This window comes from Sander vitreus, chromosome 15 (genome assembly GCF_031162955.1).
Source record: "Sander vitreus isolate 19-12246 chromosome 15, sanVit1, whole genome shotgun sequence".
NCBI lineage: Eukaryota > Metazoa > Chordata > Actinopteri > Perciformes > Percidae > Sander > Sander vitreus.
Genome location: NC_135869.1, coordinates 24,259,499 through 24,277,390, shown reverse-complemented (window position 1 = coordinate 24,277,390; position 17,892 = coordinate 24,259,499). Strand labels below are relative to the sequence as shown.

At 41.3% G+C, this 17,892-nt stretch overlaps 1 protein-coding gene across 1 annotated transcript in view; it reads left to right on the top strand.

Moving 5' to 3' along the window:
- The window catches only part of LOC144530742 (protein shisa-8), a 131,878-nt gene extending 118,936 nt beyond the window's left edge, over window positions 1-12,942 (top strand). The window contains exons 5-7 of the mRNA XM_078270450.1: window positions 1,981-2,097; window positions 11,690-12,027; window positions 12,142-12,942. Coding sequence (XP_078126576.1) covers window positions 1,981-2,097; window positions 11,690-12,027; window positions 12,142-12,312 — 626 coding nt within the window. The 3' untranslated portion in view covers window positions 12,313-12,942. The remainder of the gene's footprint in view (window positions 1-1,980; window positions 2,098-11,689; window positions 12,028-12,141) is intronic.
- The last annotated feature ends 4,950 nt before the right edge of the window (window positions 12,943-17,892 follow it).

The following is a 17,892-nucleotide window of genomic DNA, read 5'->3' as shown; positions in this document are numbered from 1 at the left end:
GACTTACGAGCTAAAAATAGTGTCTGGAACGCAGCAATAGTTCCTCACAAAAAAAGTCAGGAGACATATGCGTAATGTGTTTACATTGTAGATTTGTAAATGTGTGTATTAAGTCTCTGTCCTGGGCAATCTACACATCTAAAGGCTTTATAAATATATTTTAGGCAGAAACATTGTGTATGTAATAGGACGATTAATCAAAAATGTATCGACATTGACACTTGCCAGACATGTTGACATGTCATAGTAGGAAAAGCACAGGTGTATTCAAAACCATTAATGATGGCTGCCTTCCACTTAGGAGAGACCCTGGTATTGTACATGCTGACTCACTGAAATAGCTTACTGGGACACTTGATGGAATTGAGCCATCGTTAAGGTTATCAATTTCAGCTGTCAAAGTCAAAATGTCTGCTGTGAAAAAGGTCCATTCTGAAGCTGTTATCGACGTATTTTTCCCATGACGATCATTTCGTTAAGTTATTTCTGTTGATAGGCCTTCTTTCTCCTTAAAAACATTCTACCGTGTGTCCAGGGTCTGAAATTAACACTCACCAGTTGCCAAATGCGGGGGCGGGCCGACACGCATACACACAAACAAACATTGGCGCGCACACACCAGACACCAGCCACTACCTTCTGTTTCCTGATAGCTAGCGTTTAACTCAGGCTAATTAATAAGCTAGTAAGTGGCGATTTTTGGCAGCCAGCCTTCCAAAAGAAAGCACAATTAAATTAAATGTTAACCGGTCATTAACCGTTGACCGACAATCAGGAAACAGAGTCTCAGTTCACCCGTCCTGGAGGCTCTGACACACTTTCCGCACTCCGTGTCCGCGGACAGCTGTAGGCTTGTACCGGTGTTGCTGTTCTGTGCATTGTCGGACACATGCTGCCACTTTACTGAAACCGCTTGCTGGACTGACACATGTCCACAGTGGCCAGCGGCATGTATGCCCGAGCCTGTCTCCAGCGCCTCCACCTGCAGGTTGCCAGCTGTGTGTCTGCCTGGTATACTCTCGGACGGCCGATTTGACTCGCCGGCGCTCATCAATATAGTTTCATGTGTCACGTAGCTCTCCACAGGCAGAAACAAGAGGAGCTTAAAACGCAACATGCTGGTTCAAAGTTAGAACTAACAAGTTAATTAGCAGTTAAGAAATAAATTGTATAGCCTATTTACATTTTTATCAATCAAAATATGTTTTTTTTTAAACTTTATACAAAAAAATTAAAAAACGCAGTGTCCGTCCTCGAATCACAAAAAAATGTAATTATCGTTTATCGAGGTAAAATGTGCAATTAATTGTAATTTTGATTTTAAGTCATATCGTGCAGCCCTAGTACTGCCAGTGGTGGAATGTAACGAAGTACAAATACTTCTTTACTGTACTTAGGTACATTTTTCACGTATCTGTACTTCACTTAAGTACAGTCAATATGCATACTTTTGACTTTTACTTTCTATAATCTATAATCAGGTACTTTTTCATTTTAGTTATGTAGGGTTGTCATTGTTGTACTTCTACTTTTACTAAAGTAAATATATCTCTGGTTATTTGTACTTTTACTTAAGTACTGAGATTCATTACTTCCTCCACCACTGACTACTGCATGTAATTAGGGCTGATGGAAAAGCAAATGGTTATCCAACGTCAGCTAATCATTACATCCATTCTCCCAAAAAAGCATTTAAGTAGCTTCATACGTCACATTCTGGATACTGTGTGTACAAACACTGCGTTTAAAGAAAAAGAGAATGAGTCTGAATCTCATCTTAAGTCGGAATCAGTCCTAAAAAGCCATGATGTACCAGAGTTAATTGTGTGATATTGGTACTCCCTCTTGAGAATATTCTCACAACACTAGTTGATGGAAACATACAGTATACTCATTTGTATTTCCTTTGGCTGACACTTCAGAAATGTATTTTTGTTATGTGCACAACATTTAAATAGAAACATTCTCTCTCTCCGGCAGATCATAACCATTTGAACAACGCAGCCTTGTCTCCCCTGGGTCCAGCCATGGCCTTGTCTCACCCTCACAACAACCTGGGAATAGGCTTCAACAAGTACACCTCGCTCAAGGCCGTGGGTGAGTAGGATTACACACACGCACGGACTACATGGAGACAAACCCCTTCACAGCCATGTCTATTCACGTTTGCATAGCACTTACTACATAACAAGATGGAAACAGAGCACAGGCTTAATGTAGGTCATATAGGTCAGTGATGATGAAAAAAACAAACTGTCCCCCATATTAATGCACACACTGAGTGGGGAAGTGGTTAAGGGAGAGCAAGCACTAATTAGGATAAGGATTTTATTTATGAGTCTGACTCTCATCCAATTATGTTGACTCGTGACTCATGTTTGAGTGCTGTTCTCCACATTATATTCACAGCAGCCATGATGTAAATATTATGACTGTGTTAGGCCACTCAAGACAACTCCACACCCTGATTTCAATATCTCATTTTGTTTGGTCCATATGTTAGTGGGATCCCATATTTAAAAACATTAAAATCAATTAAGTTCTTCACCACCATGATGCGTAAACCAATGCTGCAACACAAAACTGACCATTACAGGCACAAACTAGAGTGATGTATTGCATAAATGCCATTACCAAAGCTGTCCTCTGTGAAATGAACAGCACAAGACTGGAAACTTAAGTCAGGCTCATCATAAAGCTGTCACTGTTGATCAGGGGATTAGCAGCTAGATGTGGATTTATAACAGCTGTGCCTTTTTGCACCTAAACCAATGGACCACATAAACCAATAGACTTCAATTAACTAAATGTACTGTGTGACATGTATGTTTATACATGACAATATGTGTGTATATTTTTTAATGCAGTTTACTTCTAACTGAGTCAATACTCTGGTTTATAATGCTTTATGGAACTGGGGAAGTCTTGTATTGAACAAAGAAGACATTAGGATCATTGCTGCCTTACAACCAAGGAAAAAAACACAGTTGTTATTTGTTATAGACGAGTTAGTCATCTACCTATACTGTGAGGCTGACAGTTATTGACAGCTTGCCTTTCTGTTAATAGTAAAAAAAAAAAAATATGATGATGGCTTAAATTCACTGCTGATGGTAACATACTGTAACTTGTGCAGGACTGGTAACTCAACTGGTTCACAATTTAATAGAGAGGATAGTGTTCTGTCCAAATATTTGGACAAATTGTATTTTGACGCTTTGGCAACATTGTTATTTAAACTTCCATGCCAATTAAGTCCTCTTTGAATTTGAAGCACACACCCGGCATTAGTTAGGCATTAGTGGGCGGTGAGTGACAGTAGTCTGGACAGAAGCAGTTTGAAGCCTTAAGCTTGCCCTCTGGCCCCTCTCTCTCTCTCTCTCTCTCTCTCTCTCTCTCTCTCTCTCAGAAACACACTCACACTCATGTCCTTACCACCACACACACAGACATACTTCTTTCTACTGCACAGGCGCATATAAGGGTCATAAGCGTAAACATGTACACAGGCACACACACCCATACCATCTACCATCTATCATCTGATCACTGCAGACAGATTAGGACGTGGTGACGACGATGAGGAACGACAGTTTGACAGTTTGTAACATTTGTCAAGCTTTTCCATTCTCGTACAGCAAATAACTCAGCTTACAGTCATAACGGTGGCAGATTAACTGATCCTTTTTTAAACAATTGATTCTTGATTTCAGACCGTGGTAAACAAAAAGTAACAGCCCAGTGGGTGAGTTAACTGTAGTTGTCAACAGGACCTTTTTTTCTAACATAACCTGCAAGGTAACATATGTAATAGCATAGTTAGCTAACCATATGCTGCTTGTGTTACAAGCCTTAAAGCATGAGTTACCTGTTCACATAATGTCACTGTCGGGAAAAAAAAACCTTGTATGTCCAAAACCATTGCGTTTCAGGGAAATAAAATAAAGGCTTGAAAACATTTTATTGAGCTATTTACCTCAGATGCCTATTTGTAAAACCTACAGATTTAGGACCTACCTCTATTCATGTAAAAAAAAAAAAAAGACAAAATATGGAGATATGAGGTTTGTGCACGACAGCGATGATATGATGTGTCACCTTTTAAACAGGAAAGGCTAGACAGAACTAACTTACGTGAGTTGTTTTGGTTCAGCAGGCTGTTCACTGTCTTTATTCAACAGAATGTACCTCTTTCTTTTTCTCTTCATCAAAATCTTTTTCTTTCTTGTTCACAACAATTGTGTACCGTCTAATCAGATAAGACAGTAAGAAGGGAAAGGCCAGCAAAGTGAGTGTGGAGAGCAGGAAAGAGAACATCTCATCTCACTATTCTGCTCAGTCAGTGAGAAACAGAAGCAGCAGCAACCCCCCAACCACTCAGTGATGAGTGTGAGAAGTCAGCCACATTTCACTAAAAAACTACCTCAAAATAACAAATCCCTCTCACACATTGAGGCGCAGTGCTCCTTTCTCTTTCTCACCTCTCTCTCGATGTCGAGGTGTTCAGTTCTGTCTCTGTTTGATGTCACACAGATGATGAACCGCTCCTCTTTGTGTATTTCTGTTTGGTATCTACTGTGTTTGTCTCTCTCTAACACACACACACACACACACACACACACACACTTCTCTGTATTTGTTCTTCGGTTCCAGTACAGTTTAGGTGTGTCGTGCATTCTGCCACTGATCCTCTGGCACATGCTCTTAATGATGCCCCTAACAGCTAACACAACACATGTATAACAACACGCACACTCATCCAGCATTTCCACACATTGATCAACATGCATACACTGTGAAACACTCTCAACTTCTCTTCTTTTATTCTCTCTGTCTATCTGTATTCGTGCACACACCCAGGTGTGTAGGCACCATAGAAGTTGGCACACGACACACTACAAATAATGACAATGGCAGGAAAACAATATCAAATAGAAAAATGTGTATTATTTTGACCTCATTAAATTTTGCCTATCAGGCTACATACACTCTGCCCTATCTTCGTGCTGGAGTTTTTTGGAGCAGTCTGAGCGGAAGATCAGACACTAGTAAGGGCTGAAATAAGCGCTGCTACGTCCTCTGTAATTACTTTGAGTAAAAAAAAACAAAATAAATAATATTTAAAGAGTTTATTTGGCATCTCTGAAAAAGACTAGAATTGAGCCAGATCAGTCAAACACAGTTCTCTCTGTGGTAAAGATGGCTAAAAATTCTATCATAATGTAACAGGTCTCTATCAAGGAAACTAAACACATTTTAAGTATGGTTAGTGCACTAATATTGTAGATGTTTACAAAGCATTTATTTTGTCCAATTGTGTTTGATATACTACCAGTTTTAGCTTTGTTTTTTTAATCACTATTTGTACTCTTTGTGTCCTATTACCTGTTATGCACTCACAAAGAAAGAAACATAAATGAACATACAGTCCAATCATCTTTTCACACATGCTTATCAGTTCTCTCACTGGGCAATAAACAAGGCAACGGTCCAGAGATCCTGGCTGTGTGGACAAAGTCATGGCTAGGACACACACCAGTCTGGGTGGGATAGCTGACCATTTGCCAGCTGAAACAGCAGGGGTCTAGACCAAGCTGCTTTGAAATCTTTATAAACACATTGGGACTTCATGCAGCTGTTTACAGCGCACGGTTGTTTTTCTGAACTCTCTCGTTGAAGAAAAGACACACGAGATGAAACTTGAGAAAAGACAAGCAGTAAGCACAAAAGGGGGAAATGATAGAAAAGAAGAAGGTTCATAACAGGTCAGAGAGGTTCGGGACTCTCTGACAGCAAACCTTTGCCAGGTGAAGCAGCAGGACCTTGGCTCAGTCAGCTCTGATATATCTATCTTAATTAAAGGAGGATAGGTGGACTGGCTGAGAAAATGTTGGATAAAGATGTGAAAGGTTAGAGGGTGAGAGGACGGCGACAGAATGAAGCGAGAAGAGGAGAGAGATAAACTTACATGTTAACATTTAGATGCTCTGGGTTGGTCTTGAGGAAGCAGTTATAAATATTAACAAAGACTTTATGTGTGATCCATAGATATCCATCCAGGTGAGCGTCAGGTTGCCAGGAAAGAGAAAAGACATAAGACAGAAGGTGGAGGGATATTCTCGAAGAGGGTGTGAAAGACTGTTTGCCAGGACTCCACGTTCTGGGCGAAGACTGCCTGAAGTCTTTAATTAAAGTCTAATAATCCAACAGCCTGAGCTGTTTTTGAAAAAGATATTTTTGATAGATCTTTTCTTTTAAATATTGGAGCCATTTTTAATTAATTTTAAGAGTTACGTAAACAAACACAGTACATTGTCATTTGAAAAAAAAAACTAAGACTCACTACGAGAAGATTAAATTATTAGATATTTTTGCAGTGTGTTTGCTGCATTTAGCATTTAATGTGCACTTCAGTTCACATAATTGGTAAAATACATATTGAGATTTTTTTTATCACTACATGAACTGGAGTGATCTCAATTCCCCAAAAGACAGCTTTGAAGTTGAAGGAACTCTACTGGTTAAAAACATTTTTTTTTATGTATTGCACTTCAGGATATAGTTCCTTTACAAGCAATGATGAGAAAAAACATTATTGAAAAAAAATGCACGAGGTGGAAAGGAGAGCCCAAAGTTAAGTGCCAAATATGTCAGTCTGAATTAAATTGAAATGTGCATTAGGTGGTGCAAATGGCATAACAGATTTCTATTTGAGGTAGAGATGCAGCTATAAGAGCAGGGCATCTGGGGGGGGAAAAAATTCCCAATCTGTGTAAGACAATGAAGTGTTGAACAAGCAGTTACAGGACACTCTTGCAGTCATGGAAAACGTGGAAAAAGAAAAGATATGAAAGCAAAGTAGAGAGTTTAAGAGGCTTAGGATGCAGATATCATTTATATAACATACAGTATGTACTGTATTTAAAGTCAACAATTACTTAGTAAAGTCAGAAAAGGACAACAATCACCTTGAAAGTTCATAAAAAGTTCAGGAAAGTTATTGTGAAGTTGAGGCTAAAAAAACGCCCCACTCATTATTTCGAATAAGAACCCCGACAGAGTGACAGAGTTGTAGGACATGGTACCAAATTCAATTCTTTTTAGGCACCGACCGAATTGCCTCCTTAGTATCGAGTATCAAAAAAATGCCTCATTATTCAATAACAAATTGCAAAAACTAAGGAGCAAATCTCATTAGCGTCAGTGAGCCAATAGGCATGCAGCCTGTTTCTACCAAGATCTAATAATGCTGGTGATTGGCTGTCTAACATTACATGTCGTAGAGACACGCAGGAAAAACTCTACGTTACAGAGAAGGGGCTCACGTAGTAGGAGCTGAAAAATAAATTAAAAGATTTGTACCGTAATGTGTAATGTTGTAATTTCTTTTTGTTCGAAGTTACAGTATTGGCATCTGTACTGGTATCAAACGTTTTTGAATGAAACCCAGCCCTAGTACAGTATGTTGTCAAACTCCTTTGCAGGGCCCAACTTCTGCAGTTACAATGCGGTTGCCCAGATATGGCCCAGAGGCCTTGCTTTAGGCTGCTGCTGGATAGATAGCAGAGGCTGATGTTGTTAAAGAGTACGCAATAAATAAAATACAGATGGAAAGATTGGAAAATGAGAGAGAGAGAAAGAGGGAGAGAGTGAAAAAGAGAGTAAAAGAATGGGCAGATGGAAAGGAAGGCACACAATACTGTCACAGATTCCTCCTGCTGGCAACATGTGTGGAAACACTTAAATGGACAGCAACAGCGGTTGTTGAAGGAAAGAAGGTGGTGTTTAATTCATTGTGTCTGTGCCGTCCCAGATTTGAACCAATTCTCTCTCCAATTCTGCTGCTGTAGCTTCAGCTGCTGTATATTACACCAAAAGGAGAGACACAATGTACACAATCAATACATGGTACAAAAACTGAAAAAAAAAACAATAAGACTGCAAAAAACATATCTACATGCATTTAAAAGACAGGGCTTGTGCAGCACTCTGCATATTAAACCAGCATTTGTAGCAAGTACTGGTGACGTCAAATGAGTGTCTTCACGTCATTGTGACGAACAGGCAGGTAAAAGCTGCCAAAACGCAGTTTACTGCAGAGACATACTCATCAAGCGGCTTATTCCCTTTATGTAAATGTGTTCTTTGTTGCACAATGCCTGGCACACATACAGTTGCAAACGCAATGTACGTAAATATTGGAACCCACAGACACAAATGTACTCTAATCCTCAACACGTTCTTCCATATCTTGCAAAATGTAAATGAAAGCAAAGCAGTTTCTTTTTCGCCTCATTCTTAGACATCACTATTGTGAGACTTTATTTCCTTCTAAAGAAAACATATACCTCTGAAATATCTGTTGTTTTAACAGTTAAAGTGATTCATTTAACTGTTCTTTCTCTCACAATTCAATTCAGTTTTATTTTTAGTGTCAAATCATAACAGAAGTTATCTCAGGACACTCAACAGATAGAGTAGGTCAAAGACCACACTCCATACTTTAGACCACACAAGTCTGCAGGACATGCTGTCTGCAGGGTTAACTACTTGTTGTGGCTTCTCAGTTTAAAGAGTAATCTAACACCTGGCTGTAGAGCAGTGTATTCCCCTTTCTGGTTAAAAGTTAAAAGTTTCACATCAGCATCACTGCTGTGTTTGGTTTAGGTGCTGCACCTGTAACCACACCCAACAGTGATGTCACAGTGTAGTGACACACCGTGGAGTAGCAACACATTCTCACTCCCATCGCGTCAAAAAGCGACGCTTGGTCAGGTGCCTTTGGCGTTTATTATTGACGCAAAAAGTCTCCTTTAGCGTCATATTTAGACGCACTTGGTCAAAGGTCTTGGCGTCACTTTTTGACGCTCTGGGTCGGGACGTACGTCTAACTGACATGCGGCACAAGAACGGGACAGGTTTAGGAAAAGTTACATTTCAGTGACACACGGGACAAGAACTGGACACAAACCCTGGTCTCCTGAGTGAAAGTCCTGTGTTGTTTGACCCATCCACCACCCCAACCTACCTCCCTACACGGATTTTCGCTCTTTCATACTACCCGCTACCATTGCCGCGCTTAATACTACGCCATCTTACAGTGCTGCGTTTGAGCTGCTGCTCTGCCCGGTGCGTTCCATACACGCTAAAGGGTGATTTTTGCATCAGTATTTTAAGAGTTGGGAGTGAGAACGGGTTGGGAGTACACTGGTACATTCAATGGTACATTGAGAAAAGCAGGCTTGTGTATAAATCTCTGGACCAGCTTGGTCTGAATTACTGAATGATTACTGGTGACTCTGTCTCCTTCCTCAACAGCTGCTGTTAAAGTGCCCTGGAGTTACACAATGAATTTAAAGTGTTCAATAAGAAATTAGCAGACTGTGATTGCACTGGACAGTTTTCTTGACGTGTGAATGTGAGAGTACTCCTCGAGGTGTTCGGAAAATACAAATACTGTATAGGAAAATATTCTCGGTCATCTTGGCTGGAATAAATTATTAGAAATAAATCGACAGCAATGGCTACAGTTGGAAAACAGGCCTCTGCTAAACTTTGTACTCTGTATTTTTCATAATAACATAAAAGATCTCCAACATTGTGTGTTGCGCCGTGGCTTCAGCAAAGCATCTCTCACTCCCGGTCAGTCAGACCCATGCATTTGTGGGTGGGACTTTTTTACCGTGTCATCACGGCCAGTAAAAAGGTACGTTGGGCCAGTAATTACAATCGGTCAGTTGCTCTATCGGCCCAGTTCTCAAAAAAGTTAAACTAATCATTTGATTTAAATTATTTTCCAGACATTGCTATTTACATTTCTAAGTCTGCTCTTCTCATCGAGATTTTGCACTGTTGTTGGTCTGTCTTAGTGGCAGCTAATTCAGAGCTTTGAGCTCAATTAAGGGCAACCCAGACTGTATACAGAATCACAATCAAGCATTTTTACTGTATCAATTTGGAGAATTGGCAACATTTTGCCCCACATAATGAAGTTGCACATATGTGCCTTGAAATAACAACATTTTTCAAAATGTCAGGTGCTTTAAAAAATTGGTAAGTTCAGCTATTTAGCTACGTTCCCAGCGAGAGATATACTGTATATATATATATGTGTGTGTGTGTGTGTGTGTGTGTGTGTGTATATATATATATATATATATATATATATATATATATATATATATATATATATATATATATATATTTATACTTTTTTTTCACACACATGAATTAACACCCAGCCACATTCATTGACATTCATTACAACAAATAAAACTTACATCATACATCTTCTGACCAGACTGTTGACATAATCTTATTATTATATTCCTGTCTGGACTGTAATAATGATAAGATTAGACACACAGGCACACAAACAGATAAAAAAAAAAAAACACACACAGATGTACTTTGTATTAAACATGTATTACAAGCTGATAGCAGCTGCGTCCTGTTATGTTATGAAAGAGACAGATGTTTAGATATTGAAAGATACCAATGGTGTTCGGTTTGATGACCGAACACCAGAGTGGAGTTCCACTCAGGGAGCTCACACTAATCTGAGTCGACGTGCTAAACCCACTCTATTTTTACTACCAACAAATCTCCCTTTTTCGCAGTTTTGTCTGCTAGTTTCTTGATTCTCAGTCTCTTTTTCCCTCTTTTTGTTTCACTCTGATGCTGTTGATATTTTTAACTCCATGATCAGTGCGTAGACAGTTCAAAGCTCAAATACATAAATATGGAACAAACACTCACATCTTCATAGACACACACATACTGTGCACTAGAGCTGTAATCAGGCCTTAAAAGTTAGGCCTGACAAGGCCCGAGCCCGACAGAATTCTGCCCGAGCCCGACAAGTACATTTTGATTGACAGTTTTTTAAAAGCCTGAAGCCGTTTACAGCCCGACATTATTCAAATGTGTGCACGCACACAGCTCTTTTGCCTTTGGTCAAGAATTAGTCATTTATACTTTTTTTTTTACATCATTTATTCATGACTTACATAGGCTATAGGCCACTTGGAAGTTAGAACAAAGAAATAAAATAAGTCCTCCAGAGGCCATCCTCCGTTTCACCTCTTCAGCATCCATTTTTGCGCTAATCGGAATGCATCACCTGACCGCTCATTTACCGCGCAACCCGGAGTGCAAGCCCGAGCCCGGCCCAAGCCCATGTAAAATGTTAGAAATTGAGACCGAACCTGGGAAAGATCAGTTGGATTCATCTTCTTTGCCTTGGCTTATTTCTTACGTGCTTACCTGACCGATCTGACAGATTTGCCTGGAATTTGTGCGTGCATATACAGTATATGTTGCGATATCGTGTTTGTGTGTGACTACAGATGAGCTGTCTGATGGAATTCACAGTCAGGAATTTACTGTCTGAATATGAATGTCAGAATGTCTCAATGTGATTAATGCCACACACACAAAAAAACAAAGCTAGTTAACTGTTAAATTAGCCACAAGTAGATATATGTATATGTATATGTATATACTGTGTGTGTATATATATATATATATATATATATATATATATAAATATATATATATATATATATATATATATATATATATATATGAAAATATATTGCTTTTATCACTAACTGTCTTAACTTTTCATTATAATAATGTAACTATGTCCCCTTTGTTTCCCTTCTCTACTGTCCTTTCCGTCATCCAGACACGGCTGCAAGAGACTACTACAAGAGCTACCCAATGGTAGATTACACCCACCGCCAGTCCCCTCCTACTTTCCAGCCAATCAACTTCCACCCCAAGGACAAGCCCTTCCTTCCGCCACCCGACATCCATGCGCCACTTGCGATTACCATCAACACCTCCCAGATCCCCAAGCCTAAGATCTCCAAGACCAACACCCACCCGCTCACCTCCAGCTCGGCCTTCAAAGCATGGGACCCCAGTAAGAGCCACATCCAGCACCCGGTGGCCACCCACATGGTCCTCCAGGGGCAGCAGCACCACCCCATCCAGCAGCAACAGCAGCAGCAGCACCACCACCCTATCCAGCAGCAACAGCAGCAGCACCACCCTATCCAGCAGCAACAGCAGCAGCTGCACCACCCCATCCAGCAGCAGCAGCTGCACCACCCCATCCAGCAGCAGCAGCACCAGTCGCTGCACCAGCAGAACAGCCGGCGCCAGGCCTACTCCAACAAGAGGCAGTTCAGCATCGAGACGCTGCCCGAGCTCTTCTCGCAGCCTCTGGGCTATGGCCACTCGCCGCACGTGCACCCCAAGCACAAGGGACTACCCACCAACAGCAAGACAGAGGTCACTGTCTGAACATGGGGATGAATGGGTGAATAGCCAGAAGAGGAAACCAAGTGGAGTTGTAGGCGACTTTCAAAGAAATGCTCCGATATCTTTTATATCCACAGCCGTAATAGGCGAGAGGGGAGAAAGCAAAATATCGTGTATAATCAGAATTTTTTTTTAACATCTTCCTCATCGTTGTTGTCAACAATAATAAGAACATGAGTGATATTTGTGTACTTTTTAAGACCACTGGATCAAAACAGCAGCAGCAGATTAGCTGTGAAGGTGGCGGATCGGCAGGAGCTGGCTTTGAACGCAGCCACTCACACTAAATAATTGAGTGGCCTCTCAGTGTGTTGGCACAGCTCTCTCCTCCTTCTCCTCTCAACCTCCTCTCACCTCAATGACACACTGCACTGCTCTGTAGCACCACTCCAATGCGCACAAATGTTCAAATCTCACACACAGGCACTATTTACCCCAAAGACTAGCCCAAACGCACTCTGCCCACTTTTTCAGAGACAGTCAGAGAGGCTGGTTGGGGGGGTTTCCCATAAGACTTTGGCTCCACATCGGCAGAGACAATGCCATTGTGTTGTCAGCTCCCATTGCCCTCCAGCACCTCCGGAGAGTGAGATATCAGCCTGGCAATTCATAACAGCGAGGCGGGCGGGGTGGGAGAAGAGAAGGGGTTGGTTATTCATCTCATTCCAGGGGTAAATGAGATGAGAAGGATCTTAACCGTGCACACACACAAACGCACTACACACTTGTCAAAAACTACAGACGGTTCCCAGCAGTGTCAGAGACCACAGGCACCCCCCCACTGACACACACTTGTCTCTCTCTACACACACTGATCTGGGGAAGTGAATAAGCAAGAGCCCTTGTTGGTATTTGTAACGGTTTGTTGAGCTGCTCATTTCAGTCACCGTCTCTTGTGTTGCTGTGGATGTTTACCTCTAACGAAAACCCAGGATGTGTCACGATGCCTTGAAAAAAAAAGCAAAAGAGTCTATGTATCCAGAAAGGTTGTTACAAAGCCATCGCTTTCTCTGCTCCGCACTAGATTTCACAAATGAGGCTGGGTTTATTTCAGAGAAATGTCAGCCAATGCTGCATATTGCTACAAGCATTGAGTTGTCCGAGCAAGTGAAATTAGGATGTCTGAATATAGATCATATACATCCTCAAAGATCCACTTTTTCTGTGTTCAGCTGACAGATCCATATGTTTGCAGAGACATGATTTCATAATCATAAACTCATGATTAAAATCATGAACTGTTTCTGGATGTAGGAAGTAAAAAGCAGTGATGCGTTACAGGAACACCTTTTCCCAGTATGTCTATTCCTAAACACAGCTGTTTGATGCATGTGTTTACTGCTGCAATGCTAACATAATCTGAAAGGCTGAAACCACTTGTTAGTGCACTGCCATTCACTTCACTCCCTATTAATTAAGTATTTTAAAATTAGAAAAGTATATGACTACTATCACCCAAACAAAGAGCCATGCAATTCCTGCTGTTATTGCATTCAAACACAGAAAACAGATCTAGTTTTTTTTGGCAAGGAAATGGCCAAATTTGAAGCGTTATATATGTTATTTACAAGTTGTGTCTTTCTTTCTTCGCTAGTGTTAGCCACATTCAGGACTCAGCTGGTTTTGTTTAGAGTTGGAGGGTGTGTGAACCCCGAAGCTTCATTGTGCGGACTTCTGGAGAGCTGCATGCAGTCACCGGGGCTAACATTAAGCGAGCTGTTTATGGACAGTAAATACCCCTAAACCGTAGGCTGGCCATTTGTTAAACCAAAATAACATAAATGGTGGGTGTGGCGTTGATATATTTTAATCTGGCATATTTCCCAGGACAGCAATGGCTGCTGCAACACCACCAGTTTATTGAGGTACGCTGTCTTTGGGCACGGCCCAGTTGCCTTTCTGCCTCCATTCTTCCCTCTTCCATTAGATTTAGTAAAAGTGAAATGACTCGTAATCAACCTCATAATAATCCCTGTGATACAAGAATACAGTATAACCGCATTGTAAGTCAGCCTCACACATGAATGACAATGCAGGGTGATTGGGTCAGCTAGAAATTGCCTCAAATGTAGATCCCTATGCAGTTAGCCACAATTTCCGCTCCATGTGGCTACTTTCTAGGTTTGCTTTCGGCACACTGTTAATCCTCCTGTTTTTCCTGGGATTCACCTGAATGTTACCCTTCTTTCCCACTGTTTCACCATTTAAATATTTTCCCGTAAATCTCCCATATTGTTTTACCTTTCTAAAAACTTCTAACTTCTAAAAAACTTCTTGATGTGTCTGCTACATTCTCCTCCAGTAAAGCAGATGGCAGTATGTAGAACATTAGCTGTAATATGCGACAATCAGTCATTCAATCAAATGGCGCCTGCCAATAAAAGAAGAAGAAGAAGGAAGGATGGATGAATGTGAGAGGGATGGGAGAGTACCTGCCAAAAAGGCTTTTGTGCAAATATCAGCTTATCCATACTTAATGAAGAGCAGCGTTGGTCCAAGTAAAGTTTTTCATAAACCACCTAATTGTAGTTACTTACTTAATGTAGGACCTACAGTAGTTAACCCAATACTTGCTCCACTGATATTTTAAAGCATGTGATTGCCTATTGGTGATTTAAGGATTCACTGTGTATACCCACTGTGTCTAAATGTAAGGGGTATGTGGACAATGGTGGGGGCGGTGGGGTGGCCCCAAACATGTTGCTTATTATCAAATCCCAATGTTGACAGGTATGGCTTTCAGTCAGACTCGGACACATGCATTTGAAATGATTCAAGCTAAAATTATGTTTATTTTGAAAGATGTAGTAGGGCCAGCACAGCTTACCCAGATATGTTTTGCGTGAGTCCTTGTTTACCCGAAAACGGAGGTGGTTAGTGCAAAGTTACCACGATCCATATTGACACAATAACCTAATTTAATTTAATTAAGGAATACGCCAGATTGAAATATACCAAAATTTCTCTTTAAAGACACCTTTGACTAGCCTGGCTCCGCCCTCCTACGTACTTCCGCTCAATTTTCATTTCCCTTCAGTACTCCGTCTGGGTTTGCGGTATATTCTTGGGTTTTCTCCGGCCAAATATTTGGCGGTCCAATCAGCAAACAGAGGGAGTGGCTGAGAACGATGACGTTGAGAACGATGACGTTGAGGACGTGCACTAGAAAGATGCGAGCGAAGCCATTCGGTCTGTTGTGGCGACGCTGGCAAATATCCAGAAAGCCCGAGCAAGAACAATCTTTGCTGAGTTGTGTTGGTGGCCATGATGTTGTGGCCCTCCTCCCCACGGGGTTCAGGAAAAGTTAGATTTTCCAGCTCGCTCCGTTAGTGGTGAAGGAGTTGGCTAAGGCTAACACTAGCGATGCTAATGCTAAATATAAGCCATACGTCACAACCAAACATTAGCGATTGGTTATGGCAGATCCAGAGTGGCTCTGGGCAGATCCAATAGTTTTAAACTTCAACAGAGTACCCGCCTTCAAGGAAGTTAACACTTGTCAATGGAGAGTGGCCAGACTCTCTGTACAAATGAAATGTACCAGAGTCTGGTAGGACCAGGTTAACCTTTGACGGCTGGGCTGACTAGAGTAATTAGTAAAGTAATAGTAACTTTTTAAATGAGTAATATATGACATTCTAGTAAATTTGTTTAAGTTGCTTGTCCAACACTGGTTATTGATTACTTTCAGCCTTTAAAATCCCTTACCTCCACCACATATTCTCACCTCCTCCTCCACCGTACAGAACAGCCCAACAGCGTGTTACTCACTGATTCACCTTCAATTGTTATCATGAGGGCGACAGCTATGCCGCAGTGCATATGCCTGGCACATGCTGTAGAACATCAGACAGGTGGCGGAACCTAATCAAACGGCAGTGCTTACCAGAAGTCACACACTATTTAGCACTTTCTCTCGCTCCCTCTCTCTTTCTGTCTCGCTTCTTCTGTTGCTCTCTCTCTTTTTCTGCTTCCTGGCAGCCTCCTGGCAGACTGTCGTTCTACCCTCCCGACCTCCCTCTGTGCATCCATGTCCATGGAAGGTTGAGCGATGAGTACCAAGCACTTGTCAAGTGTTTGGTACCCAGTGCTCCAAGCTGTTGTAAACCATGGTATTCTCACTCGGTCCTCAGAGCATGTGTGTGTGTGTTAATGACGGAGACAGTCACAGCATGGCAGATTCCAGATTTACTCCCTAATACACCCTCACGCTCACAAATGCAATCAAATTCAAGCACTCACACTCACAAAGTAGCATCCACAAACACAGGCTGGGAAATGAATGACCAGATGCTTTGCAATGCATTATTCACATCTGGAAATTAGCTGGTGCCAACCTGCTACCTTAAAACTGCACCAAGTGGATTTTATGTAAAATAGATTTAAATTTTTTAATTTGTTGATTTTTCTCCCAAGCAGAAATGTCTGTCAGCCAAATTACCCAATTTGCATCTCAATTTTATGGAGCTGTGAATGTACACAAGCAAATAAAGCGAACAACAGAGTAAAACTTTAACGAGAGAGAATAAATTAGCAATATAATGCTTGTTTGTAATGCTGCAATGGCTTCTCCAATTTACCTCCCCAAGATGTGAAAAGAACCTGTAAAGCAAGGCTGCTGGAGTGGTCGTCGGAGCTGCTGGAATGCTTTTGTAATGAGGGATCAGCAGAGAATGGGGAACATGAATACAAAAGCATGAACGGAATATGCATGGTGTGAATATGCATCACACACATCTGCGCTCACGCTCTTGCCAGCGCTGCACTGTATGTAATGTACCATGTTGCAGCAGGTTTCTTCGCCATGGCTACCCATAAGGTGCAACACTTTAAGTGGGTCACTTCATATGAAAACTTTCCTGGCCTCTAAAAGCCCAACCAAAATATTCTGTGGGGTCTGTCCTTAATCACTCAGAATGCATTAGAGGGTTAGAACAAATGAGGAATGACAGCGAGTAAACAAGCAATATGCGTCAGTAAAGCAATAAGCGCCAAACCATCATCACCCTATCCTTATCTCTCTGTCTGTCTGTCTGTCTGTCTGTCTGTCTGTGTGGAGCCCTCCTCAGAGTTTAGGGGGGGGGGGGGCTAATGAGGGGACAGGAGCAAAAGATTGGGCTCTGCAGAGGGCTTGGGAGCAGATGAAGTACATGAGACAGAAAAGAGAAATAGGGTTGCATGGACACAGCTGATATGGCGATGGGTGTTTTTCCATTTGGATGTGTCTGGATCATCTAAAAGCATTAATTCTGGGTTGTATCTCTTTGATGTACTATAACAACCAGCTTTCAAAAGCATGGTGTGACTGTAGCTGAAAGGAGAAGTCAGTCTTTACTGAATCGCACAATTTCAACATCAAAGCTATTGTTGTGGTTGGGTCTTAGAGAACAGGACCATTTTATTCTCCTACAACACTTGCTGACTTCACAAACAGCACTGCAGGTTCAACACAATAGCAATGCTGGCTACAGGATTTACAATTACACAAGTCTACAGTAAGTCCTTCAGGACATACAGGGCCTAACAAGGAACGTCTAACAACTTCTTCTCAACTTTCCCCAA